Source organism: Guyanagaster necrorhizus (assembly GCF_019112545.1).
Source record: "Guyanagaster necrorhizus MCA 3950 unplaced genomic scaffold BT62scaffold_5, whole genome shotgun sequence".
In the NCBI taxonomy this organism is placed as follows: Eukaryota; Fungi; Basidiomycota; class Agaricomycetes; order Agaricales; family Physalacriaceae; genus Guyanagaster; species Guyanagaster necrorhizus.
The window spans coordinates 436,315-460,491 of record NW_025064884.1 but is presented as its reverse complement, the minus strand read 5'-3'; the positions used below and the strand labels follow the sequence as shown (position 1 = coordinate 460,491).

General features: G+C 48.9%; 12 protein-coding genes across 12 annotated transcripts; 3 read left to right on the top strand and 9 right to left on the bottom strand.

The window, feature by feature from the left end:
- Positions 1-19: 19 nt before the first annotated feature.
- On the bottom strand, positions 20-922 carry BT62DRAFT_928404 (uncharacterized protein). The gene is made up of 3 exons (XM_043185499.1): positions 385-922; positions 170-327; positions 20-121 (listed from the first exon to the last, which is right to left on the bottom strand). The coding sequence occupies exon 1, from the start codon at positions 839-841 to the stop codon at positions 446-448; it is 396 nt and encodes a 131-aa protein (XP_043043176.1). The 5' UTR covers positions 842-922; the 3' UTR covers positions 20-121; positions 170-327; positions 385-445.
- Positions 923-1,186: 264 nt separating this feature from the next.
- BT62DRAFT_928403 (uncharacterized protein) lies at positions 1,187-4,215 on the bottom strand. Its single transcript, XM_043185498.1, has 17 exons — positions 3,794-4,215; positions 3,686-3,741; positions 3,413-3,634; positions 3,180-3,360; positions 3,106-3,132; positions 2,892-3,050; positions 2,821-2,845; positions 2,741-2,769; positions 2,669-2,691; positions 2,473-2,616; positions 2,343-2,421; positions 2,259-2,296; positions 2,059-2,205; positions 1,963-2,005; positions 1,878-1,909; positions 1,670-1,816; positions 1,187-1,616 (listed from the first exon to the last, which is right to left on the bottom strand). Exons 1-17 carry the CDS (start codon positions 4,125-4,127, stop codon positions 1,542-1,544), a joined length of 1,761 nt encoding a protein of 586 aa, XP_043043175.1. The 5' UTR covers positions 4,128-4,215; the 3' UTR covers positions 1,187-1,541.
- Positions 4,216-4,260: 45 nt separating this feature from the next.
- Positions 4,261-6,237, bottom strand: BT62DRAFT_600289 (uncharacterized protein). Its single transcript, XM_043181557.1, has 5 exons — positions 5,977-6,237; positions 5,285-5,918; positions 5,160-5,234; positions 4,682-5,108; positions 4,261-4,627 (listed from the first exon to the last, which is right to left on the bottom strand). Exons 1-5 carry the CDS (start codon positions 6,106-6,108, stop codon positions 4,459-4,461), a joined length of 1,437 nt encoding a protein of 478 aa, XP_043043174.1. The 5' UTR covers positions 6,109-6,237; the 3' UTR covers positions 4,261-4,458.
- Positions 6,238-6,246: 9 nt separating this feature from the next.
- BT62DRAFT_991818 (uncharacterized protein) lies at positions 6,247-8,358 on the top strand. The gene is made up of 6 exons (XM_043190303.1): positions 6,247-6,436; positions 6,490-6,551; positions 6,605-6,771; positions 6,821-7,236; positions 7,380-7,765; positions 7,814-8,358. The coding sequence occupies exons 1-6, from the start codon at positions 6,368-6,370 to the stop codon at positions 8,316-8,318; spliced, it is 1,605 nt and encodes a 534-aa protein (XP_043043173.1). The 5' UTR covers positions 6,247-6,367; the 3' UTR covers positions 8,319-8,358.
- On the bottom strand, positions 8,310-9,801 carry BT62DRAFT_928400 (uncharacterized protein). The gene is made up of 3 exons (XM_043185497.1): positions 9,507-9,801; positions 9,189-9,453; positions 8,310-9,129 (listed from the first exon to the last, which is right to left on the bottom strand). The coding sequence occupies exons 1-3, from the start codon at positions 9,756-9,758 to the stop codon at positions 8,357-8,359; spliced, it is 1,290 nt and encodes a 429-aa protein (XP_043043172.1). The 5' UTR covers positions 9,759-9,801; the 3' UTR covers positions 8,310-8,356.
- On the top strand, positions 9,782-10,646 carry BT62DRAFT_991817 (uncharacterized protein). Its single transcript, XM_043190302.1, has 2 exons — positions 9,782-10,201; positions 10,248-10,646. Exons 1-2 carry the CDS (start codon positions 9,803-9,805, stop codon positions 10,359-10,361), a joined length of 513 nt encoding a protein of 170 aa, XP_043043171.1. The 5' UTR covers positions 9,782-9,802; the 3' UTR covers positions 10,362-10,646.
- On the bottom strand, positions 10,475-12,906 carry BT62DRAFT_928398 (uncharacterized protein). The gene is made up of 8 exons (XM_043185496.1): positions 12,837-12,906; positions 12,730-12,778; positions 12,621-12,674; positions 12,539-12,565; positions 12,465-12,482; positions 11,281-12,411; positions 10,748-11,231; positions 10,475-10,698 (listed from the first exon to the last, which is right to left on the bottom strand). The coding sequence occupies exons 1-7, from the start codon at positions 12,882-12,884 to the stop codon at positions 10,771-10,773; spliced, it is 1,788 nt and encodes a 595-aa protein (XP_043043170.1). The 5' UTR covers positions 12,885-12,906; the 3' UTR covers positions 10,475-10,698; positions 10,748-10,770.
- Positions 12,907-14,443: 1,537 nt separating this feature from the next.
- On the bottom strand, positions 14,444-16,322 carry BT62DRAFT_928395 (uncharacterized protein). The gene is made up of 3 exons (XM_043185495.1): positions 16,209-16,322; positions 15,824-16,153; positions 14,444-15,771 (listed from the first exon to the last, which is right to left on the bottom strand). The coding sequence occupies exons 2-3, from the start codon at positions 15,914-15,916 to the stop codon at positions 14,869-14,871; spliced, it is 996 nt and encodes a 331-aa protein (XP_043043169.1). The 5' UTR covers positions 15,917-16,153; positions 16,209-16,322; the 3' UTR covers positions 14,444-14,868.
- Positions 16,323-18,242: 1,920 nt separating this feature from the next.
- On the bottom strand, positions 18,243-19,111 carry BT62DRAFT_886374 (acyl-CoA N-acyltransferase; the record flags this gene model as incomplete). The annotated part of the gene is made up of 4 exons (XM_043182874.1): positions 18,243-18,378; positions 18,432-18,583; positions 18,638-18,670; positions 18,734-19,111. 4 exons carry the CDS (start codon positions 19,109-19,111, stop codon positions 18,243-18,245), a joined length of 699 nt encoding a protein of 232 aa, XP_043043168.1.
- Positions 19,112-19,605: 494 nt separating this feature from the next.
- BT62DRAFT_985210 (P-loop containing nucleoside triphosphate hydrolase protein) lies at positions 19,606-20,722 on the bottom strand (the record flags this gene model as incomplete). Its single annotated transcript, XM_043189925.1, has 4 exons — positions 20,617-20,722; positions 20,004-20,566; positions 19,820-19,893; positions 19,606-19,765 (listed from the first exon to the last, which is right to left on the bottom strand). Exons 1-4 carry the CDS (start codon positions 20,690-20,692, stop codon positions 19,606-19,608), a joined length of 873 nt encoding a protein of 290 aa, XP_043043167.1. The 5' UTR covers positions 20,693-20,722.
- A 73-nt stretch (positions 20,723-20,795) lies between these two features.
- On the top strand, positions 20,796-21,774 carry BT62DRAFT_928392 (retrieval of early ER protein Rer1). The gene is made up of 6 exons (XM_043185494.1): positions 20,796-20,996; positions 21,048-21,057; positions 21,115-21,120; positions 21,175-21,358; positions 21,409-21,543; positions 21,640-21,774. Exons 1-6 carry the CDS (start codon positions 20,814-20,816, stop codon positions 21,707-21,709), a joined length of 588 nt encoding a protein of 195 aa, XP_043043166.1. The 5' UTR covers positions 20,796-20,813; the 3' UTR covers positions 21,710-21,774.
- A 1,371-nt stretch (positions 21,775-23,145) lies between these two features.
- Positions 23,146-23,875, bottom strand: BT62DRAFT_978885 (ribosomal protein S5 domain 2-like protein; the record flags this gene model as incomplete). The annotated part of the gene is made up of 2 exons (XM_043189388.1): positions 23,146-23,455; positions 23,511-23,875. 2 exons carry the CDS (start codon positions 23,873-23,875, stop codon positions 23,146-23,148), a joined length of 675 nt encoding a protein of 224 aa, XP_043043165.1.
- Between the last annotated feature and the right edge of the window lie 302 nt (positions 23,876-24,177).

The following is a 24,177-nucleotide window of genomic DNA, read 5'->3' as shown; positions in this document are numbered from 1 at the left end:
TGTAGTAAGGCTTATGTATGGCAAGTGATATGCTGTATATAGCGGTTGTATTGAGCAACGCAAAGGGACGATATTAACGACCTGTGTACAGTTAAACAGCTAAATTACATGCTGTAGAAACCTAGAAACCTGATGTTAACGCAGATATGGTCAGAATCGAGTAAAGTACCTTTCAATTATCGGCCATTACTAGAAATGAGATTCAAGCTTCGTGAAAAGAAACTAAGTCCAGCATTACGCGCATGACGAGCTCCACAGGCAGAAATAAAGAATTATAGTGATATATTCCATATGCATGCATGTCGTGAAAGATGAAATATGTGATATCTGGAATACAAGCGAATGTCAGAGACACAAGGCTAGCGTGAATCAAATGAAACCAACCAAAATTTGCCCTCGCCCATCTAAAAATACACCGTCCCAGGTAGCATACGGGATAGCCCAGTCACTCAGTCCACGCCTGTCCCCACCATCCCGCCAGAACACCAAAGAGAACCCAAACGCCAGCAGCATACAGAACAGCACCCAAGAATCTCATCCTTGCACGGTGGTCAGCCATGGCGACCGAGTACTCTGACCTCGGATCATAATACGCGTACGGGAGATGCAACTCCTGTGGCGGGGTAGGCCCAAAGCGAAGGTGCTGCACATGGTGCGGATGCTGCACGCTGTGCGGGGTGAATGTTGAGGGAAACGGCGTCAACGACGTGGCCGTGGCCGTGCTCGCAGGACCGCTGGGAAGGAGACCAGTTTGTTCGACGACCGTGACATCACTGGAGGCAGACTGTGAGTATGGTGGAGGCGGGATGGGTGATGAAGGCTTCGTGTCGTTGTCTGCCATCGCAAGTTATGTGACCGGTCGTGGTAGTACCGGTACAAGGACAAGAACGTTGCAAGTCTTTTTAGCCGGACTCACACTCCGGAAACGGCAATGTCCGTCGACATCTTGCTCTTATCACAATTATGAAAGCCCGAACGTTCAACTTCCTTGTTGCTTCGAGACCGGAATACAAAAGACTACTAGAAAGCTGTGGGTTTGAAGCTAGTTCCAGAATACAACAGTCCCATCGCTTCGAGACAAAGCATTTTATCTTCAATCCCGAAACTCGTGAATCTAGGTACAAATGCATGACTTTAAGGAATGGGTCCAGACACGTATCACCCAAAAATCAAAGAGAATACGTACGACGTTGAAGGGGGTGCCGTGATTTTGATGTATGTATTGCTAGGCATCGGTACTCGTTTTCGCTGAATGAAATCATGTCGTCCCTGATTCCCGTTCTACAGCTTATGATACACTTTGATGCCTTTGAGCTTCGAAAGGCATGCTTGTTGGTAGCTACGACGAGTTAATACCAGTGGTTCCCAACCCCAAGGACTCCACGGTGACCAGTGAAAGGCATTGATACAGATTCGCCACCAGAGGTTTTGCACCAGATCGCCTGTAGTAACGAGCATGTTGACGGACGACATGAAATATCCAAGAAAGGACAATGGGGCGAAAGGTTCCTATAAAATAAGGATCTAAAAGACGACTGCTGCTATACATTACGTTCTATTTCCCCCGTTTGATCCACTGTAAGATTAATCTTGTCCCCTTTGTCAAGATCCTTGAACTAGCAAGCTTGTTAGTGAGTCAGAAAGAACACCTTAAGCCCACTGCACGTACAGTCAACTCTCTCGTACGGTGAAGACTTTCAATTTCATCAATCCGGTCGCGAACATTGCTGAGTGTGTCTTCGAATTCTTCTTGCTCCACGATTTGCCTCGCGGCGTGTAAAATGAGCATCGAGTCAGGTCGGACGTCATGGTTGACCTGTAACGAGTAGCAGTAAGAGATCGCGCAGTTCCCGCCCAAGATTTGGTAGGCCACTGACATCAATAGCAATGATGTTCTTTCGGTCTAGGTCTATTGGTGGTTCGATTCAGCCACCGATGAAGCGTACTAGCAGCATCACACACCTTCCAAGAAGTCTGCTCTGGTCATGATTTGCCGGCATTTCCACTGTGGCAATACAAGTATATGGCAGTAAGCACGCAGAAAGGGATGATGCTCACGTAAGGAATTATAGGCAGGGGCAGCTCTGCGTCTGATTGTAAATCGGAAGTACCTGCTTCAAGGGCTCTTTGCAGTTCTCGTTCCTGTTCTTGCCTGAGCTTGACAAATTCTTGTAACAGCAACCAAGAGCATGAACTCCATTTTTGCTGGCAGCAAATCTCAGAAACACTTTCGGAAGTTTTGAGGTAAATCACTCTACCTCGTCCATAACATCATCGTCACAATCGGTTATCAGACCTGTACAGACATAAGCCACACACAACAAGAATTTGAATAGACTGACCTATTTGACTCAACAACCAAGCCTTCTCAATTGAGAGAAGTTGGTTCGCCATGCTCAGCATATCTTTAGATTTTGAGATCTTTTGGAAGAAGTACGGTTAGCTTTAGGTAGTGATAACGGATTATCATACCTTGTTTAGGTAGGAAAGACGGCCTCCAACGATTGACACAGCGTCTCGAACGACTTGGCTTTTCACCTTCTGACCTAGGTCTATTCTCATGCGGGTACAAGCATGCAGCGCCTCCTTCATGTTGAGGTCATAGATTGACAGTACCTACGGAGACTTCGTTTCAGAAATGAACACTGAAAGGCGGTCAATCACGAACGTGCATTCTACTGGCATTTTTACCTGCTAGTAGTGAGATCAAAGGGCTTTGGTATGTAGATAGTTAACATACGCATGACATAGAACGGCCAGAAATCGTCACTGTATGTCGATCTTAGTCAAGAAGCACCTTATCGTCGGCTGTGGACGTACGTGCTAAATACAAGCGTCAAGATTCCTGGAGAAAATGAATAATGGTAAGTGAGGGTCAACAAAGTATTCACCACTGGCAGCCCAAGACTCGGCCTTTTGTTGCAGCTGAAGTAAAACGTTCCGCCCGTCGTCGTCGTTTTTGAGGTAGTGTACATTGTTGATTATCAGGACCAAGGGTCGGCCCTTCTCGCCCGCTACTTTGAGTGCCACTTTCTCCAGCTTATTCAGAGCTGCAAAACATAGAAGGATTAGGACATTCTCATGGCATCCATTTGTCGTCCCTACCTCTCTCGATGTCAAGCGCAGGTCCACCTGGAATGATGTTGGAATCGGAGGCTAGGAACTTGTTGGCTCCTTACCTTCACGAGGATCACGTCTCTGGAATAAGCCAGTTTGTGAATCTTCATTGTATTCGTAGTTTAACGCCTTGCCCAAACGAAGACGGAAGACCTCTAGGTCGGGGTGGGCATCACACATAGCGACACCATCAGCCTGGATGGCAGTCATTGAGTCGAAAATCATAGTGCCCTTTCCCGACCCCTATAGCAGGTTCAATGAGACGCATTCATGCACTGTATGACTTGATCATCACCTTTGGCCCGAGAAGTACAAAGTAATGTCCGGGCTCTGCTCCCTGGACGATCTTGTCTATCCAGTCCTGTTCTTTCCGTCGGAGATGTTGTGTCCAAGGTATGTCCGGATTTATGTCAAGGTCGTCCAATCGACCACCGTCGCCTTCGATTACACTACTTTTATTATGACAAGTCGCCACTTCAAGCGCAGGATCATAGCCAGGCTGAAAGGCTTTCTCGATCTGGATGAAAGTAAAGAATTCAAATCTGTGCTACATAGAAAGATTACGCGCCTTGTGTAAAACATTCCACTTGTACCACTTCAAATACCCTACACCACCAAGGAAAACTGTGTGCATGTGAGACGACGATATACATTTCTGATAGGATGTAATAGATACCCATGCCCAGCCCAATCACTGTCGTCAGTGCTGCATCCAAGAATGGGTTGTTCGTAAATGCAAAGATACTCGTCCCCCCTACACCCCCTCCGCTACCTCCTCCAGGAGGGTTGAACGGGACATTTAGTGCTGCATTCCCCTCCTGGACTTCATGACGCGTCGGTGGCCCTTGACGCCCAGGAACTGCACTGGGCGTGCCTTTTGGAGTTGCCTTTACGGAAGTCGAGCTCTTCGGAGGCGATTTCTGAATCTGAGAGTGAAATCGAGGCAAAAAAAAGGATGGGTGACCAGCACGCGCGCGAGACAAGTAACGTGCAGAAAAAATTAAAGACATTGAAGGCAGAAGAGTGCTGAGCGCCACTGCAGTCTAGAAAACTTTTGGATTGGAGAACATGCAGCCATCATCGCAAGCTCCAAGCATCTGGCCCATGCACGTGGTACTGCCAAGCAGAAAGCCAACAGCTGTAACGCTCATATAAATGTGATCGCACCGAGGGATTATTTACATAGATATTTTCGTCAACAGCGATAGAGCTGCTGCGCGTCTATGTACCTCCTGTTGAATACAAACATGACATGGAATACCGTCTAACCGCCTGCAGTACTTTGCAATAAATGGTAAGTAGCGAAAGATAATTTCCTGCGTAGGATCGCTGACTTCGCTATCATACTTTTATGCGACGAGCAGGGTGCGCTATCGTTTCCTCGTTATCACGAGAACGCTTACGCGAGGATGACGACTGCTCGCTGGCAGGCTCATCGTCCGACACTTGTTCCTCATCTCCCAACTCATCGTCTCCCGATTCTTCTTCTGAACTGCTTCCTGATTCTTCCCTACCAATACGATGCCAGGTCAAAAATCAAAAACAAGGTCCAAAGAAAACTCACTCGCTGGAGTCCTGAGGCATCACCTTATCTATAATCTTCTTAATTTCCTTGTCGTCAAGCTCCCAAAACTGTTCCTCCTCATCTTCATCGGCAAGCCTCCACTCATATCCGGGATCTTCGATGAGAACCGCTCCACCGGACCACATCTCATCCAAAGTCCACCCGGTATCAAGCCTTCCTCTGGGACTGGACGGTCCTCCGCGAGCCTTTGACTCTGCATTATTATTGAACACAGAGTATCGCAAAAAGGTCTCCAAGCGAGTTCGGAACAGCGTCTCCTTGCGACACCCTTCGAGTATGCCGGTAGCGTCCTGTATGACTCGGTTAACAGTACTCTGGAGCTGATTGATCATGTTTAGATCGGCGATGTCCTCTTTGACTAGTGCATTCATCTTTGGGATTATCTCGCTGGGATCGAGAACTTGAGCTACGAAATGATCAGGAAAGTTGACCGAATGAGTGGACCAAGGCTTCTCACCCTCTGGATCATTAGGTTCTATTGGCCTTGGCTTGCCCTTTTTTGCTCGAAGGGGTTTGACTGCCGTGTTTTCACCTACGGGATGATTAGATACCGGTTGGAAACGACAGACCAAATGCACGTACTCTCGTCTACAATTTCAATGACATCCTCAATGATCTTCCCCTTGCCCTTCGCTTTGGAGGTCGATGTAAGCGGTGAATAATCTCTACCTTCCGCACCTTCCTTGACAACCTCCAGAGTTTCGACCTGCCTTCTCTTGCCCTTGTCCACCGCGGATACATGAGGCAGACCTTTAGCCGCCGAGTCATCGTTGACAGATGGTTGACTATCGACCGCGGCGGTCTTCTTGGCAGTCTTCAGAGGGACAATTCCCTTCGCCTTCGTCTTGACCGTGACAGACGCCGCCTTGGAACGTCGCACGGGCATCGACGGAGAGCCGCTGGCGGACTCCTTGATCGCAGTGCTCCCGAGAGGGGAAAGCTTGCGAGGCTCCAAGTCTTTGGTTACGGTTGCCTGTGCCAATGCTTTGGAGCTCTTGGACACTGGAGGACCTGCGCCTAAATCGATACGCTGCTTCTCGGAAGACTCGGCGGTCTCCTCAACAGCCTCCAGAGCAGCGGATTCAACGTTAGTGGTTCCTCTCGCCCTCGACCTTCGTTTGGAGCTGGGGGATTTCGAAAATTGTCTCGGAGACCTTCGAAATGCAGCGCGTAGAGCCGTCGCCTCCTTGATTGCAGCTGATCGTCCAAGTCTGGCCTGTAAGATGGACATGTTGAACACCGAGACTATGGACACGATGAGCTGTTGAACGCACCATATAGATGTGATGATAGTGATAGAAGTTAGTAAACAGGGTGCTAAGTGGTAGCAGGATGAAGAAGTTCAAAATGTAATGCCCCGCGAGCAGTAAGGTCAAAATATAAGGGCAGGACAAACCCAATAACATTGGTTTGAAAATCGTTTCCAATGTATTATTTTCCAGAGATAAGGATGGTCATGTTCAGCGAACAATAACGGTTTTTTGTTCTTGCATTGTTTCGACCGTTTTGTCTGTGCCTCGTGATTGCCGTTCCTTTGTTGTCACCTTGGACCACCATATCTGTCAGATGTATGGCTGAAATAATTATAACAACAGATCCAATGCTATCCCACATTTTACTTCCCTTCACCTACCCGCATACATTTCAGCGACACAAGTCGAAATTATGACTCAGAAACTCAGCCAAGATCATCTCGAGTCCTTGACTAGACAGGACCTCCAGATTCTCGCAAAAGTTCGTATTGCAATATTCTTGACTTTTTCCAGCGTCTCATTTTTTCCTCGTAGGAACATGGAATTCGGGCTAATCTGGGTACCAAAGTTATCATCAACAAGTTGTTGGCTGTATTGTAAGTAGTTTACATCACTCACTATGTTGAACTTTTTTCTGAGCGTCTGGAAGGCCCGCTACTGCAGACATCGAACCAAAAGAACGTCCTGCCGAATCCAATGCGAATAAGCGAAAGAGAGGTGGCGACGCGAAGACTCCACAACCCCCCAAAGCTTCATCACGGACAAAGAGTGCCCCTGTAGTTGCCACGAACAAGAAGGGTCCTGCGCCTCCACCAAGTCAGTAATTCCAGTTCGTAGCATATTTTTGGTTCTTATCTTCCTATAGAACGTCGACGAGTGGCTGAGCCCGACAAATCAGTGGCACGGCCCATCCAAGCAGCGGCCCGGGACAAGAAATCGCGCGCGCGACCCGTAGATACTGCAGTCCACGTCGACGAAGACTCCCCCAACACCATGCAGGTAAACGTGAGAGGACAACTCGGGCACCACGCAGAAAACAACAGCAAACGACACCAAGAGCTTGTTGAGCTGTTCAAGCTCATCAATGGAATGCAGAAGAACGTGATCAATATGCAACCTGAGCTGGCACACCACGCGCACGTCCGGGAGGTGGTTGAAGAAATGCTGATCGTCCCCATGAAGGAAGACAGGACGTTGGTTGATGGGAGTGCTTTTATGGCCCCCGGGGCTGCGAAAAAGTGGAGAGAATGGTTCCACGAGAATATCAGCTATTCGGAGACTGTGCATTATACAAGTCCAACGAATCGTGTATTGAAAGGAAAACCGGCCAAAGGGAAGGCTAAACAGGCAAAGTCAAAGAAGTAGTTTGTACTTGTATTTGATCACTCTTGTATGCAACTTGTATGCCAAAATTGCACCTCAAGCGCACTCCAGAGGAGCAAGCCGCTCGTCGAGAACGCAAACGACAGAAGAAACAGCACAACCGCAAAGAGGCGACTACTGTTCACCCAGACGACGATTGGAGCACCGACGACGACCCAGGTCCATCATCCTACAAACCCGACTACGATGCAATCCAGGCTGAACTGGAGGAGCAGCGATTTCGCGAGAGAATGTCCATGGCGTTCGCCGACGATGAACGGCTGGACTCGTTAGAGGCGCGGTTCAACGATTTTGCACATGTCCCAAAGAGATGGGGCGGTGACTCTGCCAGGCCCCTGTACGACGACGACGGCGATTTCATGAAACTCGATCCCAGGTACATGGATGATGAGGAGTACGCAGAATGGATTCGGGCTGGGATGTACAAGTCTGTCAGGATCCCATATCGACATACTGGCCTTTGACATTATAACAGGAAAACCCATGCTCAGGAACACGAGGAAGCACGACGTCGCAAGGCAGAAAAGGCAGCCAGCCGTGCTCGAGAGAAGGCTGCAAAAGAAGAGAGTCGGCGCCTTGAGCGCCAGATGGAGGAAGAGCGTCGGCAGAGGAGACGCGATAGAGATATCTGGCGGCGGGAGCATTCAAGGCAGGCATACGAATCTCGGTGGAAGGACCTCCTCTCCATGCCTCCTGCCCATCTCCACTTTGACGATATCCCCTGGCCCGTCGTTGTACCACGCTCGTCCGTGGCGGTCGAGGACCTTACTCCCGAAGCAGTGTCTCTTTTTCTTTTCTCAGAAGAGACGAAGAAGGAGAGGAAGGATAAGCTCCGTGAAACGTACCTACGTTTCCATCCCGACAAGTTTGAGAGCCGTTTGATGAAGCTTGTCAAGCCTGGCGAGCAGGAGAAAGTCAGACTAGGCATGGGCCAGGTCGTCCGGATACTCAACGACCTGATGAAGCAGGGGGATGGGTAGAATGTGTATAATTTAAATAATGAATTAAGGCGTCTACGTTAACTGAACCATGAACCAAAGAACGTCTTTTTCAGCTTTTCAATAACGCTTTCCTTGGGAGGCGGGGGCTCCTCAACAGGTTTCTCCTTCTTCTTTTTCTGTTTAGGCCTCTTCACTGGTTGTGTAGAGGCCTTTGTGGTCTTTGGGGTCGGATTTATAGCCTGTTGGGCGGCCATCAACCGAGCCTTTCTATCCCTCCTCGTTACTACGGGTGGAAGATCGATATACGGAATATCTGCAGCTTCAGGTAGGCTGACTGGAGAGGGAGCCGCCTTCCGGACTGGACTAGGTGGTGGTGACGGCTGGGTGCGTTGCGTTGCTACTTCTACCGGTGCTGCGTCCGCCGTCGCTGTAGCTTGTTGTGGTACAGGCTTAGGAAGAGGATCCCATGGTTCACGAGATTTCTTGACTACAGGAGCAGGTACTGGCCGGTAGGAAGAGGGAGGAGGGGAAGAAGGAGACTCCACTGGCGCATGAAAAATTGGCGCCTGAGGAACTGGTGGAGCCTCTCGACGCGTCGTCCGGGTGTAGCCACTATGAGGTGTCACCCTTTTCTGCGCGTCGGATTTGTCAGAATTAGGTGGTGGTCGGAAATTCAAGTCATACGTCCACCGCTGCAGAGCCATCCGCATGTGTGGGTGGTCGGTCGTTAGCGGAGCGCCTTCAGGTAGTGGCTCCAGAGGGAAAAAGCCTCCCCAGTCATAGATGGCCTTGATATTCCGTGGAACAATTTTTCGGTTTATCGAAATTCCAGGCGTATACAATGGCTGAGCTGTACGAGGTGAACCATGAGTCTGGGTGGACCTGAGGAAGGCAAAATAAAAGACATGCCGGCCTTGGAGATGCTAGCATCCATGACTCTTTCGCCTTCCCCAATATCAGGCATTGGCTCCGTCCCATCCGTTGATTTCTGCATTAGTGCACGAGGTGCGAGGAGTCCTTTCAAATCATCCAGCCCAATTCCTCCAGGGCGTACCGGGACTATTGGAGCGACGGTGTGCAACGGCTGGGGAGAGAACGTGATATCCTGTAAAGATTCCGCATTTTTAAACTGCACACGAATGACAGAAGTGTATTTTGAAGGGTCCTCTTGGTCCTAGCATCGGTGTATATCAAGTGTGCGGGTACCGAAACAACAGGAAAAAGTACCTTTTGGAACCAATACTCGTGAATAGGGCCATATTTCTCCTCTACAGCACGAAGGAGAGCATAGGCCTCTGCCATTGAATCGAAAATCCTCCATGATTTTACGACGGCGCCCCGCCCGTCTGGGGTACGTAGCAACGACCAGGCTTGTCTGCTGAGCTGTAGCTTCACGCTAGGTTCTCTACTGTTGTTGGCGATCGCACTGTACCTGCGCGATGGACAGACAACACGGTCAACGAGACGTGAACGGAGCATAGGACCATACCGTGGGAACTTGGAGTTGCCATTTTTTTACGTCCATGGCCGGACGGTTATCTTCCTACAAGTCTGCTCTCGGTGTCATTTCTGCGCGTACAGGTGCCCCGTTATCGTCTCTGCTCGTTTCTTTTGCTATCTTACACGAAATCACTGCTATTGCATCTTTTGCGGGTGTATTCTATGCGGCTCGCGCTTTCGGGGTTGGAGAACGCGTCGTTGATACTGTCGCAGCCGATGATGAACCCGCTGGATGGGCCCGACAACAGGTGAAGACATGGGTGCAGGAAGGAACCGTTTGGGCGCAAAGAGTTGGTCAACAATACGGGATATTTGGACTGGAGAAGAAGGGCAGTACGAATAAGACGGAAAGCCCAACGTATCTACCAGAACATCTTGCTGGCGACATAGCCAATGCTGTCTTCGCTTATGGTGTCACCAAAGTAAGGCCTTTATCCGTATTCTTGTTGCCATTCTGAACGGCAACAGGCTTTCCTTCCTGTTCGAATTGGACTATCGCTATACCTTTCACCTGCATCTTCCCGGATGGTCGTTGACCCTCTCCGAAGGGTATTCATGCGGTCATTTCAACGGAAGAAATAAAGAGATATCGACGTTCTATTTGATAGGGCTTTTTGATTTCGAAGTTTAAATATCGCATTCGAAGGTGTCGTGTTCTTGATCTTTTTCTTTGCACAATTCACTAGCTATTTTCATCTGTGGAGTGTGGGCATGGGGCATCGCCTATTTTTTTTGCGAGCCTCCAGCCAAAAACATTTAATTTCACCCCTCCCATCTGCCTTATATCGACAGCTACGCTACGATATGTAAGTAGATGTATATACTAGAATGGAGAAACGGGAAAAATATTTAAAAGACGGTGATGGCAACAATACAAAGAAAATACACTGTGCTACTTTAAGGTTGATAAGACGGGTGCCTGAAAATTCTTTGAGATGTACGTTCATGTGCGAGAAGGAGAATCGTACCAACGATGAGTAAAGGAGAAGTTTCAAGCAGTGATTTCGACTTGGGATTTAGACTCCTTGCTCGCGGCTTCGGCTTCCTTCAACTTCAGGCCTTTCTCTACTCGGTTCTTCTCTTCCTCAAGCCTCTCCAATTTCTCCTTCACCGCGGCCGTGTTACTAAACTTGACACTTTTGTGTGGACTAGGTCCTCCCATAGAGCCAGCCTCTGGTGCCTGGACAGTAACCAATGGCGCAGATGTCGAGAGCCCGCGATGGAATGAAGTCGGTAGAACGCGTCCTTCGGGATGCTGGAATTGACACGTCGCTCGGGTGCAACCTGCACCGTACCGGCATTGTTGAGCAAAATGGCTCAAGTTATTTGACGGGCGAGGGGGGTGGGAGAAAGTACAGTTCGGGCGCGTACAAGCAGCGCCAAACCGGCAGGCCACCGACGAAGGATGATGATGCGAGGGTTGCAAGACAGGTGCAACTGACGGGGGATGATCTTGATTCCACTCAATAACGCAGTATAAAAATGAGCAACATATTCGCACCTTTGGCCGTCAGCACTGCTGGACTGACATGCGCTTTCACACAATCTTTATCCTTACAGTCTTTGCCCTTCTCGCAAGCTTCTGTACTCGTCACCACACCACTTTCAACGGTGGCGACTGGCGAAGGATGCGTCCACCGGCAATGTGGGTTCGTACACTTGAGGCCAAATTTGCACAGAGTAGGTGATTGAGGTCGTTCGGGATACACATACCCAAGCTGCTGCTGAGACGCACCCGATGAAGCTGCAACGTGTATGGACTTGGACTGTGTCGCAAGACTTGGGGTAGGCACAGCGATAGGTACCTGCTGTGCTGATTCTGCTTCTGAAATGCCTTCCGCCGATTTTGGGCCGGATAGCGATGGCGTGTGGCCACCCCTGCCTCGTCCGTTTCCTCGTCCCCGACCACTACCTCGCCCTCTCGTGTTTCCATTCATCCCCTGAGGACCATTTTGGAAACCATTCATACCACCATTCTGGAACATGTTCATGTCCCCAGACATGCCGTTCTGCATCGGAAAACTGGGCGCATTAAACTGACCGGGACCCATCATCCCGCTGATCTGAGCCATGAGTGCCATTTGGTTCATCATCAGTTCTTGAAGCATCAGAGGGTTCCCCATTCCTGAAGCCGCCATGGCGTTCATGTCCATGCCATTCATACCAGGGAATCCAGCAGCCATCATCATATTTGCGTCGGGAGTGTTGGTGATGTTGTCTATCCGCGCTTGGATGTCGTCTTGGCTATAACCATTCTGCGTCGGACCGTTCCTACCACCTACACGGTCTAAAAGACTCCGCGAGTTTGGAGAAGGACCTTCCCGGAGCATGGCTCGCGGACCCGTGGGGACATCGGTTCGTCTTATTTTACTTGGATGGCTTGGCGAAGGTGACCGGGCAGGAGCGCTGCGCTTTTGTGCTGTAGAAGGAAGAGCTTGAGATAGAGCTTGATGATAGAGACCGCTCCGTCCAGAATTTGGTGGCCGCCGCGATGACTCGGGAGCCACACTTTGGGTTGCCACTGGCGCTGGGTCGGATGTTTCCTCAGAAGAGGGGGGTTCAGAGGGTATGGTGTCGGGACTGGTCGCACCCTTGGCTGCTTCCTGGAAGAGCCAGTCGGTAAACGAGTGGTCTGAGGTCAAATTGAGTGTGATAACGGCCAAGGCCAACAACATAAAGGCGTACCAAAATCTGACCCAATTACTATCGAAAAGTGGTCAGGTCTATATATATGGACAGCAGGAAAAAATTTAACCCACGATCTTCCAGTTCAGCTGTTACTTGAGCTAGTTCAAACTTGGTGTTAGCTGACGCAACACGATACCGAAACAAAGAGCGCACCGGAGGTCTTATTGTTTATTATCATGATGGTGATGTACTCTGCCATAACATTGTCTGTCATTGGCCTCATCAGGTCCTGGGTCTTGTTATTTGCCACCAGACTACGCACCTCCTTCAGGGCTGTAGCCCCTCGTCGTAAGCTCATGTTGGATTGCCCGCTGTTGAAATGGATAAGTTAGAAAGCACATAAAGCGTACCGCAACTGATTAATCGCACCTCCAAAGCAGCAGCACGCTCTGTTCCAATCGTAAGGCCAAAAGCCATAATATCTGAGTGGAAGATGACGGTAAACGGTGGTTTTCAGACTCCGCTGCCGAGTAGTTATTTTATTAAATTATTTCTTTCCATTAATTGCAGTGTCACGTGCCACGGATGACTTTTTCTTGACTCCTGCCTCGATTATCTCCATCTCCTTGACCATTCACAAAACCAGTTCCATCGGTGCTTTGCCCTTTTGTTCGCTTATCATGTATTCAATATCCCTGTTACCCACCGTGACTCCATTGTTTGAATTGCTGTGCCCGTTCTATTGCAGCAAGTCTGTTGTGTCTTTCTGTTGGCAGTCTGTCGATCTGGAATCGCGCATTTCCTCTCTCCCACTCTGGTTCATTCTGTATCATCTTCTGCACTGGTCATGGTGCGGCTGACAGCATTGATTTTGCTGCTTTAATTCCTTGCGATATCCTGGGGATTCATATCAGTTTTTGCCTATTTAGCCACGCGTCAAGAGCTTAACTTCCAGCTTTAAATTTGGTCGTAGTCGCCTTACATTGCTATGCGCTTCTATCTCGATAGCCTTCTTGGGCATTTTCTTTCAGCGCTTTCCCTCCTCCTAGATGATCATTGGTAGGGTCGCCCCTTTCCGGAGTCTGATTTCCCTCCCTTCTTCTCAGCTTCTACATGATATTGCGAAGATAAGGATATCCGACCGCCACTACAGCCCGTGACACCTCTTCGTAGGCCCGTCTCTATATATCCTTCCCCTTTGGACTGTTAAAATAGTCGAGTCATTTCTGGTTAACGTTCTTTCTGTGGCGCTGCCGTCAGAATGCTGAAAGCTGTGGGCTACGTCGGCCAATCATCGGCATCCAAATCGAAACTAGCAGACCTCTGATAGCATGCTACTAATGACCTCGGGTGCGAAAAACATTTATATACTGGCGTTGCGATAAGATACATATGGGTCCTGGCTATTATACACAGAAATTCGGAACAGCCAGACTAGTTTGACAGGGAAGTACCTATTAAGGACCCCAGAAGAAGGGAAAGAGTGGTACGAGTACGGTTTTTTGGTGTGAGAACGCACAGCATCGCCTGGAGATGTTCGGATCTCACCCCTTGGTGGCATGGAAAGACGTGCCTTCGTCATAGTGACTGACGAGTATCAATCAGAAAATGGACATTAGGAGGACCCTTGTGGGTTGTACTGGCTCATGAGATGCGATCTAGTTCTAATGGAATGTGATTAGTACGTGGGTCCACGGTTTCATAAGTGACAAGGGCAAAGAATAACAACTCCCTGACAACTCGGGGAAAACGGTACAGCAATGATTTACGAAGCAAGACAATAAATGGAGTTCTGATGCTGTTATGAGAACATGTGTTCGAGATATATGATGGCTGTTGTAATTTTGATAGTGCCGGCAGATTCGTGGCTGTTGACACAATGATCTAGCACCTCAGCCGGTGCAGTTTCAAGATATTCAGTCTTCTGTGCATTGACAGGGGACTTCATGCCCCCCACCACGTTCAGGGTGTGGGTCCAAGAGGGACCGTAAATAGACGCGGCCATCACCAAGAGGCATCATGTATCATGATGAATCCATGAATTGTCAAGCGCCCACAAGGTCAATCGAAACGAGTTCATTTCCCTGGAACACATGTATTGCCCGCAACATACAGATGCATGTAAATGGATTTATAAGTATATAGACTAATGTAACAACCATAACATGTGCAAATGACGGACAATGAACCCGAGAGGTAAGTAAAATTCCTGTGTTAGTGATACAATGCAAACAAATAAGATTGCCGATCTCTCTTTGAGCAAGTATGCTGGTTGGAGGTATGATGAGCGGAGGTATAGGTGATATGGTCCATGCTCGTACAAGGTTAACTGAAGCAGGAAGAAGACAAGATGAGATGTAGGAATGCTTGCGGAGAGATGATAAGAGATAAGTTGATGCAATGAACGGAAATGAACGAGAACAAAGCAATGTGAGAAAACAGAAAAAAAATAAGATAAATGCTACCACAACGTGGTACTGGCGAGAGAGAACATGCGCGTTTTCAGTGGATGCGACAGTGTCCGATCTTTTTGCCTGTTGCGGGCCATGGAGAACCCAAGCGGTGAATCGATCCCCCGTATCTTGGCAGTAAAGTCGTTGGGACCGACGGGCGTGGCTGGTGAGGCAGATGAGGCGGGCGACGTCGAGGCAGAATAAGACGGCGATGGGGTCTCTGGCGGAGAATCCACATACTGCTTGCTGCGTTTCCGTCTTTTAGGCGATGACTCGGAAGCGGACGGTGATGGGTGGCGACCGTGGCCAAACATGGGAATAGGGCTGGTCGTAGAATGTGGCTCCGGAAGGGGAGTCGCAGATGTGGATGCGGCGGCTCGGACTGCACGTTTCGACACCATTTGCAGAGAATACATCGGATATGGGCCCTCCGCTGCCTTGAAATCCCTTCTCACCATACTTTCAAAGTTGGTGAGAAGGGTGTTGTCGACGGTGAGTTCCCAATCCAAATACAGGCACATTTCTCTCTCCATTTGATTAATCTCCCGGAGGTTAAACATGCCCTGCCCCACGATCGTCCAAGATTTGTTCGAGTAAGTATCGTCGCAAATGACTTTGGAAGCAATCATGAAGGCTGACAGAAACAGTCGGTGGCCAGAGGAGCCGCGAGCAGTGGGAAAGCGAGCTTTCAGCCGCTGCAGAAGGATAAGAGCTGCGAAGGTGACAGAGGGATGTAGTTTCGTCCGGTGGAAGGCATACGCGATGAAGTATGGTAATTTAGCTTGCGACTGACTGGCCGCGGGTGGATTCTCCGGGCAGGCAAACAGATGGGTGATGAATCGAGCACAGAGTCGAGATATTTCCTCCTGGGCGTAGAAGGGGTCCGGCTTCGTTGGTGTTTGTGTAGGCGCCTAAGATCGGATGAGATGGGCCGGAAAGACCGACTTTTTGCGAACAACTCACTGGTGGCATTGGTTGAAAATTTCCCCTTCTATTTGCCAGATTTTTCCGCGGGACATCTAGCGGGTTGGCGAGTGGTGGATTTGAGCTGGCCATCGACGTGGAGATTATGGAAAAAGAAAACAATTCCACTAAAAGATGAGAATTCGTAGAGTCAGCAAAGGGATTTGTCAGAGTGATATATAGAAGGGAATCCCTGTGAGTGCGGCACATCCGATTGTGACACATCGCGGACCTTTGTGCCATCAGAATTCATCAGAACATCATGGCAGAAAATTTTTTTCTCGCGCAAACAGCTGCAAGCAGAATGCCTATGTAGCTCCATTTGGAAAGCTGCTCGTTGACTGCATGGGATCCCTGAAAACGAGACAAGAGGGGAGAGACTCACAAGAAGGAAAGACAGCGATGAGACAGGGACAGCCAGCACCCACAAAGGCCAACAGAATTAGCGTGAGGGAGAACGGTATGATAGGTGACGCGGAGGTGGGGGGGACAACAGGAGGGCGGAGTGAAGGAAGTCCCAATTACAATATATATATATATATAAGCAGGGCAAGGCAAGGAGAGGACGGCAGATGGGCGTTCGGGTAAAGGAGACGGTTGGAATTGAACAGCCTAAACCAGTGCTGTTACATGACCGTATTCGGCCAGATCTGATCAAATAGCACCAACCAAATTTGGTCACCGGGTCATGACGTCGGAGCTTGCTACTGGCTGTTACGATTGCGCCTTGTACAGCTGTTGCCACTGCGACAGCGTACGAACAACAGATTATCCAGCACAGGGATTTCCTGCTTTTCTTTTCTTACTTTGATTCGGAAAACAGCTCCCCCCCCTTTGTTCCACGTAAAATAATCAGCCATGCAGACGCCATGCTTCCCTACAGATCTTCTCCCTTTGCCGTAGCCCTGCATTCTGCTGTCTCTCACATTGTGGTCCTACATTGCTTGTTGCTGTTCTGTTGTCAAGCGTCATCAGCTTCCCATGCATCGAATCAAAAGTTATTTCATCCATGACCCGCTTCCACCGAATGCGCGATCCCCGGCAGTGTGCTTCCAGTGCTTGACTCCAAGGATTGCAAACGCTCGGCAAGTATCTCGCAGCAGATACTGATCGTAACATGTTTAAGCCCGGCCACCCCATTATGCACATTCCGCTATCCCGAAAGTCTCAGAGTCATTGACATTGTATGCTAGACCGCCTCATGTCCGATGCTGTTTGCAAATCCAAGCATAGTATCATCGTGTATACATCTCCATCTTATGTACCTCGTTATCTTTCATCCCGACTCCCCAGCTGACCCTGCCCCAGCATTCTCACAATCAACAAGTCCCATTCAGCATTTATTATTCAAGAATATAACGACACAGCCCTTACTTCGTGTTTCAGCCTTCTGACAGATCTACTCCTACCGCTCTGCATCATCGAGCATTGTGCCGTATTGTCGTCTCCAAAATTGGTTTTTTTTTAAGTGCATCTGACATCTGCACAGTGGTCTAGTACCCGGCTTCCCAACCAGGTAATCTCTGCCTCAGGTGCATCCACGAGTCTATGAAATTCTGTGCCACCTTCTCATGCCGCATGTCTCCGGACTTCTCAGGCTCAGGACCCAGGAACTTCTACCTGATAGCCTGCTTAATTTCTAGGGGGATTTCCGTCCCTCCGACTGGCTACTGTCGTCCCTATCCATACCAGACCGGCTCGTGGCTCCAATCTGTCACATTCGTTCGCAGCCGCCTTTTTTTTTAACCTTTTGCGACCATGTCGATCACCCTCCTGATCACAGGGCCGTGGTTGAGGTTCGCTCAAGCTCGAAATACCGATATCAGAGATCCGATGTCGACACCATGGCGCAACCTGAGTGGCATCCCTACTCGTCCACTTTGTCACATACACTTAACCATGCAGGACCGACGAATGCGACGATCTGCTGTGGCGAAGCTGTAAGCCCGGCGGAACTATCTAGCATTGTGAAGCTATGATTTCCTTTTTCGTCGTCGCCTGTATATCTGTCTCGCAACATATCTTTCCAACTCTACCAGTCAATTGAATTCATTTTGATAATCCTGATTTGGGATGGATATAAATTCGGGCCACCAATCATCCATCTGCCATTCCTTGATACTGATCATCGTACTAGTCTCCAAGACTCGCCATATCTTCCGTACGCATGATGGCTATTTGACTATGTAACTTGCCTCGTGCTTTCGCGCTCTCGAGCCAGCCCTCTATTCTACCCTGATCTTGATGGCAGGTACGTTCGATAGGCTACGAGACTGGACTGATCTAGTCAGACACGCTCAGCTGTTCCGGGACGCTCGCATATTCCATACACGCGGCCGCATTGAACACATTCGAGGGTAATGGAGTAAATTCTCTTTCATATTCACAGAAGGATGTCTTATCAATCCATCATCTTCCACTACGCCTCGGCGTCAATGAAGCTCTTGTAAAATACCCAGGCATCTACGTATTCTTCGCCAGTTCCGTCTTTTTTCCTCAATCTTCCTGCACGTGGAATCCGTCCCGCTTTCGTAAATCCGAGTCTTTCCCATAGACTATGTTCGAAGATTGGGTAAAGGATTATGGCAGAGAAGAATGAAAACCTCACCTGATTGACGCGGTGTTGTTGACGTATACGAGGTTGAAGACGCTGGCTTGATACCCGAGTTTGGGCGCGTAATGGACGTAGGACTTGGCCAGGATGGACCCGGCCCCCTGTCCCCGCTGGGATGGCGGGACCACAAACCCGGCGTTGCAAATCTGTTTGAGATGTTACAGCCCTAGCGCTCAGTGGGGATATACATGTCAACATACATGGGATGACCGTCCTGGATAGTTTGGTTTGACCTATAGAAATCAATTCCACAAGTCAACAGCACGTTAACCGGGAGTTCATTATGATGAACCCACATAATAGAATCCTATGACGCAGTCCTCCCAAGATCTCCCTATCGTGGCCTCTGCTACTCCTAAAGGCGACTCTTTAGGTTCTTCGAAATCTTCGGCATGCTCTGGGGCTCCAAGAATCGCTACGAATACGTCGGCGGCAAAGAAATAGCTCTCGAAAGCTGCGAGATCGATGGGCCCCTCCTGTGGATAAGACCTCCCATCGTCAACTTCTTTGGCGAAAATTTGATGAAGATACTCGATCAGACCGTTAAGGGGTTTTGCTGTTTGGAGCGTCAAGTGGTATATGGTTGCATACTTGGCCTTCGAAGGAGAATACCAAATGGTAGAGGGAAGACCATCTCCAGCATATACTCTTTGAATAGTACCGTAGGCAGACATTTTAGAGGTGTACTGGCAATCACGGAAGATCGTATGTGACTCGAGTCCACGTTGAAATAATGATCACGCATCGATCAGGACTCCTTCCACAAAATTCACGGAATTGATTCGGAAATCGTTGACATTTGAACTTTAGAGTATGTATGGACTCAGCAGAAAGCTTGCAAGAAATTATTGGAGATCGATCAAGTATATAGTATCCCTCTGCATAAGACGTGGGTGCGAGGTTATCGGCACAAATCGGACTTGTTGAGCCGATCTTCAGTCCATCGGAGAACATACGCAGCAGAGGCTGTGAGGGAATAAATGTGTCGAATGCTGCGCAGAATCTACTAGCAGCGCCCTGCATCCTTCTGAGTCAACTTAGTACATCGTTACACGCGGATAAGAGCTGAATGCTCCCACGTTAACCGAGCTTTCCGTCGATGATGATGTGGATGATCAAGACTCCGCGCGTGTATCACAGCCCGTACGGGTGAGGTACCAGACTCGTATCAGAACTGTTGAACCTCCGTGACCTGCCTCTTTTCATCGACGATAACCCGAAGTCCGTTCCCCAGCCACGGCGGTAGACAAGGTCCGTTGGCGTCGGTGAACCCTTCGGTGACACCTTGCCCAAAGAAAACATAGCCGGGAATATATCGGTCAACGAACCTGTCTCGTGGGTCAATACGTCCACTCGAAACATAAGAAATATAAAAACGTCACGATTTGACGGCATCGTCAGACATCCCTTTGCCGCCGTTGCTAGCCTTCATGTTGTGTTCCTGTTCAAGGCGCCACTGGTATATTACCGAATATGGCGAGTGGCTTCGGGCAAGCGGCGCTGGTTGGATCTAATGGCAAACCGGTTCAGAGGAGGTAAACGGAGAAGCTGAATTGTTCGAATTACCTGAACGAAGACGTCGAAGAAAGCCCATAAATCGATGTATGCCTTCAAGACCTGATTGATATCTTGCAAACATTCCTTGGATTCCAATAGTTCGTCCTGTAGAGCCAATGCAATTTTCTGTTCCTTCCAAATTCCGTCCCATTTCTCCGCTAGCCTTGCTTGCGAGATAGGATAGAAACCCATACACCATCCCTCAATGATGACGATATCTATTGGGGGATTTATGGAATTGCTTCCATCCATAGGGAGTCTATCGCCTTCGCCGTCGAACAGACTCTTGTCAAACCTGGGTATATCGACTGTTTCACGTCCTTCCCTCAGAGACTGTAGTATTCGAATACCCAATTCAACATCGTGAGTGCCAGGCTGCCCTCTTCCTTTCCAGAGAGGGTTGAAGGGATGTTTGAGGGCAAGTGCGACAAGGTCATCGTGAGAAAGATAGAGATCGTCTATTGACAGTACGGCAACCCGAAGCAAGTGCGGTGCATCGGTAAGGAACTTTTGCGTTAAGCCTGTAAGGTATGATTTCCCGGATCCTTGAGGGCCCTGTATGGCAACAAAAACTACGCGTTTTGACAAAATGTAACAAGTAGAGGAAAAGATGGTAACGTACTGGGCTTCTTACTATCAGGAGATATACGCGCCAGAATATGTTTCGATATCAGATTCACAGCAGTTGGTAGCGACATGGGAAGTGAGATATTGTGTACGGACCGGGGGGCCGGGGGGGCAGAAACTCCGAAATTCTCCGCTCAAAGCAGCCGACAGCGGCGAAGACGTGCACGTCAAAGATTTTAGACGACCTCAACGATGATGTCCGACAGCGACTCGGGTGACGGTAACCCTATACAAAATGTCACGGCAGCATACAGTCGCATCCAACGGCAGTACCAGCAAATTTTGGACCGATGGACACCCCATATGTTGAATCGTTGGCTGGCAACTGGTGGGATCCTTTGTGTATTCCTGCTAAGAGTAGTGTTTGCCCAAGGGGTAAGTTGGACCAGCTCTCTTCTTCGCCTAATTAATGACCTTTTGCTGCAGTGGTATATTGGTTCGTGCTATCTCTGTTTACCATTACCATTGATTCAACCATTCCTGTGTTGAACAGTATGCTGTAAGTGAGCATCTCTTGGCGAACGCTGTTGGTTCTCATCACTTCTTCTGTCAGATGCGCACGCAATATACCTCCTTAATCTTCTTCTTGCATTCCTTCAGCCAAAATTCGACCCTTCGCTGCAAGAAGACCTGCTCGCAGACGAGGTAGAGGGCGGTGGATCTGCCAGTCCTCTTCCAAGTCAGCGTGATGACGAGTTCAGACCGTTTGTGAGACGCCTACCTGAATGGCAGTTCTGGTGCGATTTTAATGCTGTAACGTTATCTACCTATGTTCATCTTGCAATAGGCTTTCCGCTACACGGGCAACAATTTTAGCGCTTTTTGCCACCGCCTCGGAAGTTTTTAATGTGCCTGTCTACTGGCCTATTTTAGTTGTCTACTTCTTTGTGCTGTTTGCTTTGACAATGAGGCGGCAAATACAGTGAGTAGCTCCTTAATCCGTCAACATTTTTGCGGCGTCCTTTCCAGCGCCACATGTTCCTGCTCTGCTACCGCCCAGCTAACTTTTATCTGATAGACATATGATCAAGTACAAATACATTCCATTCGATATTGGCCGTAAAGCAAGATACGGAAGTGGAAAATAGACTTACCTGTATCGGAACCGTCCTTTTTAATTTCTATATCTTCGGACTCGTGTTCTTGACGCGAAGTATTGGGCTTGTTGAAGTAACATGTATGGTTGCTATAGACGGATTGTGGAACCAAAGCTGCCAACTCAATTGCTCTTCGGATCATGCAGACGACCTCGACTACGTTCCATTGGGTATCATAAGGCTGCGTGCAACCTTGACGCCTAAGGTGAGTAAATATGGGGAATGAGAGGTCAATCAAAAGATTTCAATGCTGTGTGGACCAAGAAGCCATGAGGACGAGTCTATCCATACATATGTCGTCGCAAATGGATGCCCTTGGACCTAATGACGTTTTGAGTAGACCCCCAAGTTCACCTTGATATGCGAGACTCAAGACGTACACCAGGCACAGAACTGAAGGACGGACAGTGTTGGTGCACCTTAACCTTTAATGTCGCCGTTCTTAGCATCATCATTCATTTAATGTGATGCAGGATGCAATTGAATAAGTTCACTCAGGTAATCAGTGAAAAAAACCGTATGTAGCTATCATGTTATGTTGCTCCCAGTTGAAAAGGTACCCACGAATACCTGGGTGCATTCGTAGGGAGGGGGCAGTTGACTAGAGTAGAGTAAGCATTGACGTCTTAGATAGTAAATTGAAACACAAGCATGTTCTATGTCGGATAGCGGCCCTTTTGAAAGAACCGCTCGGTGTGTCAAAGCCTCCGCCCTCCAGAACAACTGTTGACTAAGTTTAGGGTATTAACCCGTCGGATGTGACATTCCCAGAAACATTTCTGGTGTTCTTATCGATTACAACCCTTCTGCACTGTACTCCATCTTCTTCGAAGCGGGGTGACATTGGAGTTTCGGAGGAGGATTTTGAAGTCGCCGCGAAACAAGTGGAAGTACGTGAACGGACGCTCTTCGATCCAGTGATATAGATCGAGCGTTCAAACGACTGTCATTATGGTGTCCATTAATAAAATTGACCTTGCACTCCATATGTGCAATGTGGTGTGCGCAAGTCTTTCAAAGTTGCCCATTGCGAATGACCGAACGCCGAAGAAGGATATTCAAAGGTCAAGCGCCCATAGCTGGTATGGAATTATTCGAACAAGTTTGCATTTGCTCGTCGGATCATAGAAAGGTTTCGAATACAGCCGATATCGATGACATTTATTGGGTCAATGAGGCGTTGGCAGTGATGAGAAGCGTGGAGAGGTTAGGCTCAATCAGTAATAAGAAGAGCCACGTCCAGCTCCAGAACGGCGCATACATGCAAGCTCCGAGGGCCCACCGTGACTCCAGAGATGGACGCTTCTGAAAGTTCCCGAGTGGCTCTCGTGCTCGCATTGCTTCTACGTTGGATGAAACCTGTGACAATAAGAATCAGATGAACGACTTTATGTAGCGAAAGCGATTCACAAGCATTAGGCACCTTTTCACCGTCGTTGTTCAATCAAGGTAGTCACCGATTTAATCGCATTTTCTCGCGCCTTGACAAGTCTTTTAGCCTTTGCCAAATCGGACATGGTCCAAACAGGATATACAGGTGCCTTTACTTTGCTGGCAGCTGCGCCCGGCGAATGCGAATCGAGTTCTGAACGGAGCTGGGCTAGGGTATCATCCAGACTGGACAGGGTAGATACACATTCATCAAGTTCCTCCTTTTGTTTAAAGGCTCGGCAGGCTTCGACAGCGCAAGTCTCGATATGAGCAAATCGCACGGGTCCCAGCAGTGTACCCCCGTACCTGTCGTGACACAGTAAGGTGGACTAGTCAGATAAAGTATGATAACGTCCCGTACCAGCGGCTGACAACGACGACAGCATCCATGACAGCCTCGCTGACCATGGCATTCAGGACCTTCCCTCCAGCCCACTTTTCCCCATCGTCCTCGCTACCGCTCCTCACTTCAAAGTCGTCAGGTCCCATGAGCCCAGTATGCTCTTTCTTGAGCACCATACATCGCCATGCAGAAATCTCGTGAGAAGCAGGCTTTGCGCCATGAGTGACGCGCCGAAGGTGGTTAATGCACAAGCGCGCCTCTTCCTCAGTAGTACATTTGAATATGTTGGCCACGAAAGTAGAACTCCGGTCTCGGATTTCCTGCGAAGTCACGACTGGCTGAGGCTGAGGCTTGGAATGTTTCACGAAGGCATCAAGATTCATCGTAAACGCCAAGTTCTGTAACTTTGACGTCATCATGTTTATAAGTAACCATTACATGCTGTCCCCGGAGGCCCAAAATACAAATTTTTACTGATACCTGTATCGCATAAATGCTACTAATCGGGGTCGGAGACTGTAAATGAAAGTGGCCCAGGAAGACAACGTTTGCCGGTCACTCGTCGGACCCAGGGACGAAACCGGTTGATTAAAGTAATCAGATGAAGGTCCTGCTGTATGAGACAATAGGATTGGCAGCATAGTGGATAGCCACTGGAAGGATTCGAACTTGTAAGTACTGGAGG

Bases quoted from the DNA above. Each gene is read 5' to 3' on its own strand.
- BT62DRAFT_928404 (XM_043185499.1), bottom strand. From the start codon at position 841: ATGGCAGACAACGACACGAAGCCTTCATCACCCATCCCGCCTCCACCA.
- BT62DRAFT_928403 (XM_043185498.1), bottom strand. From the start codon at position 4,127: ATGTCTTTAATTTTTTCTGCACGTTACTTGTCTCGCGCGCGTGCTGGT. The intron at 3,361-3,412 runs GTGATGATCAAG...AACCTGCTATAG, and splicing joins TTGTACTTCTCGGGCCAAAG to GGGTCGGGAAAGGGCACTAT. The intron at 3,051-3,105 runs GTAGGGACGACA...TATGTTTTGCAG, and splicing joins TGCGCTTGACATCGAGAGAG to CTCTGAATAAGCTGGAGAAA.
- BT62DRAFT_600289 (XM_043181557.1), bottom strand. From the start codon at position 6,108: ATGTTATTGGGTTTGTCCTGCCCTTATATTTTGACCTTACTGCTCGCG. The intron at 5,919-5,976 runs GTGCGTTCAACA...TCCATCTTACAG, and splicing joins ACTATCATCACATCTATATG to GCCAGACTTGGACGATCAGC. The intron at 4,628-4,681 runs GTGAGTTTTCTT...TCGTATTGGTAG, and splicing joins ATGCCTCAGGACTCCAGCGA to GGAAGAATCAGGAAGCAGTT.
- BT62DRAFT_991818 (XM_043190303.1), top strand. From the start codon at position 6,368: ATGACTCAGAAACTCAGCCAAGATCATCTCGAGTCCTTGACTAGACAG. The intron at 6,772-6,820 runs GTCAGTAATTCC...ATCTTCCTATAG, and splicing joins GGGTCCTGCGCCTCCACCAA to AACGTCGACGAGTGGCTGAG. The intron at 7,766-7,813 runs GTCTGTCAGGAT...ACATTATAACAG, and splicing joins ATTCGGGCTGGGATGTACAA to GAAAACCCATGCTCAGGAAC.
- BT62DRAFT_928400 (XM_043185497.1), bottom strand. From the start codon at position 9,758: ATGCTCCGTTCACGTCTCGTTGACCGTGTTGTCTGTCCATCGCGCAGG. The intron at 9,454-9,506 runs GTACTTTTTCCT...CACCGATGCTAG, and splicing joins ACGAGTATTGGTTCCAAAAG to GACCAAGAGGACCCTTCAAA. The intron at 9,130-9,188 runs GCATGTCTTTTA...CACCTCGTACAG, and splicing joins TGCTAGCATCTCCAAGGCCG to CTCAGCCATTGTATACGCCT.
- BT62DRAFT_991817 (XM_043190302.1), top strand. From the start codon at position 9,803: ATGGCCGGACGGTTATCTTCCTACAAGTCTGCTCTCGGTGTCATTTCT. The intron at 10,202-10,247 runs GTAAGGCCTTTA...GAACGGCAACAG, and splicing joins TCGCTTATGGTGTCACCAAA to GCTTTCCTTCCTGTTCGAAT.
- BT62DRAFT_928398 (XM_043185496.1), bottom strand. From the start codon at position 12,884: ATGGCTTTTGGCCTTACGATTGGAACAGAGCGTGCTGCTGCTTTGGAG. The intron at 12,675-12,729 runs GTGCGTAGTCTG...GGCCAATGACAG, and splicing joins GGGCTACAGCCCTGAAGGAG to ACAATGTTATGGCAGAGTAC. The intron at 12,566-12,620 runs GTGCGCTCTTTG...AGTTTGAACTAG, and splicing joins AATAAACAATAAGACCTCCG to CTCAAGTAACAGCTGAACTG.
- BT62DRAFT_928395 (XM_043185495.1), bottom strand. From the start codon at position 15,916: ATGGCCAGCTCAAATCCACCACTCGCCAACCCGCTAGATGTCCCGCGG. The intron at 15,772-15,823 runs GTGAGTTGTTCG...ATCCGATCTTAG, and splicing joins ATTTTCAACCAATGCCACCA to GCGCCTACACAAACACCAAC.
- BT62DRAFT_928392 (XM_043185494.1), top strand. From the start codon at position 20,814: ATGATGTCCGACAGCGACTCGGGTGACGGTAACCCTATACAAAATGTC. The intron at 21,359-21,408 runs GTGCGATTTTAA...ATCTTGCAATAG, and splicing joins CTACCTGAATGGCAGTTCTG to GCTTTCCGCTACACGGGCAA. The intron at 21,544-21,639 runs GTGAGTAGCTCC...TTTATCTGATAG, and splicing joins ACAATGAGGCGGCAAATACA to ACATATGATCAAGTACAAAT.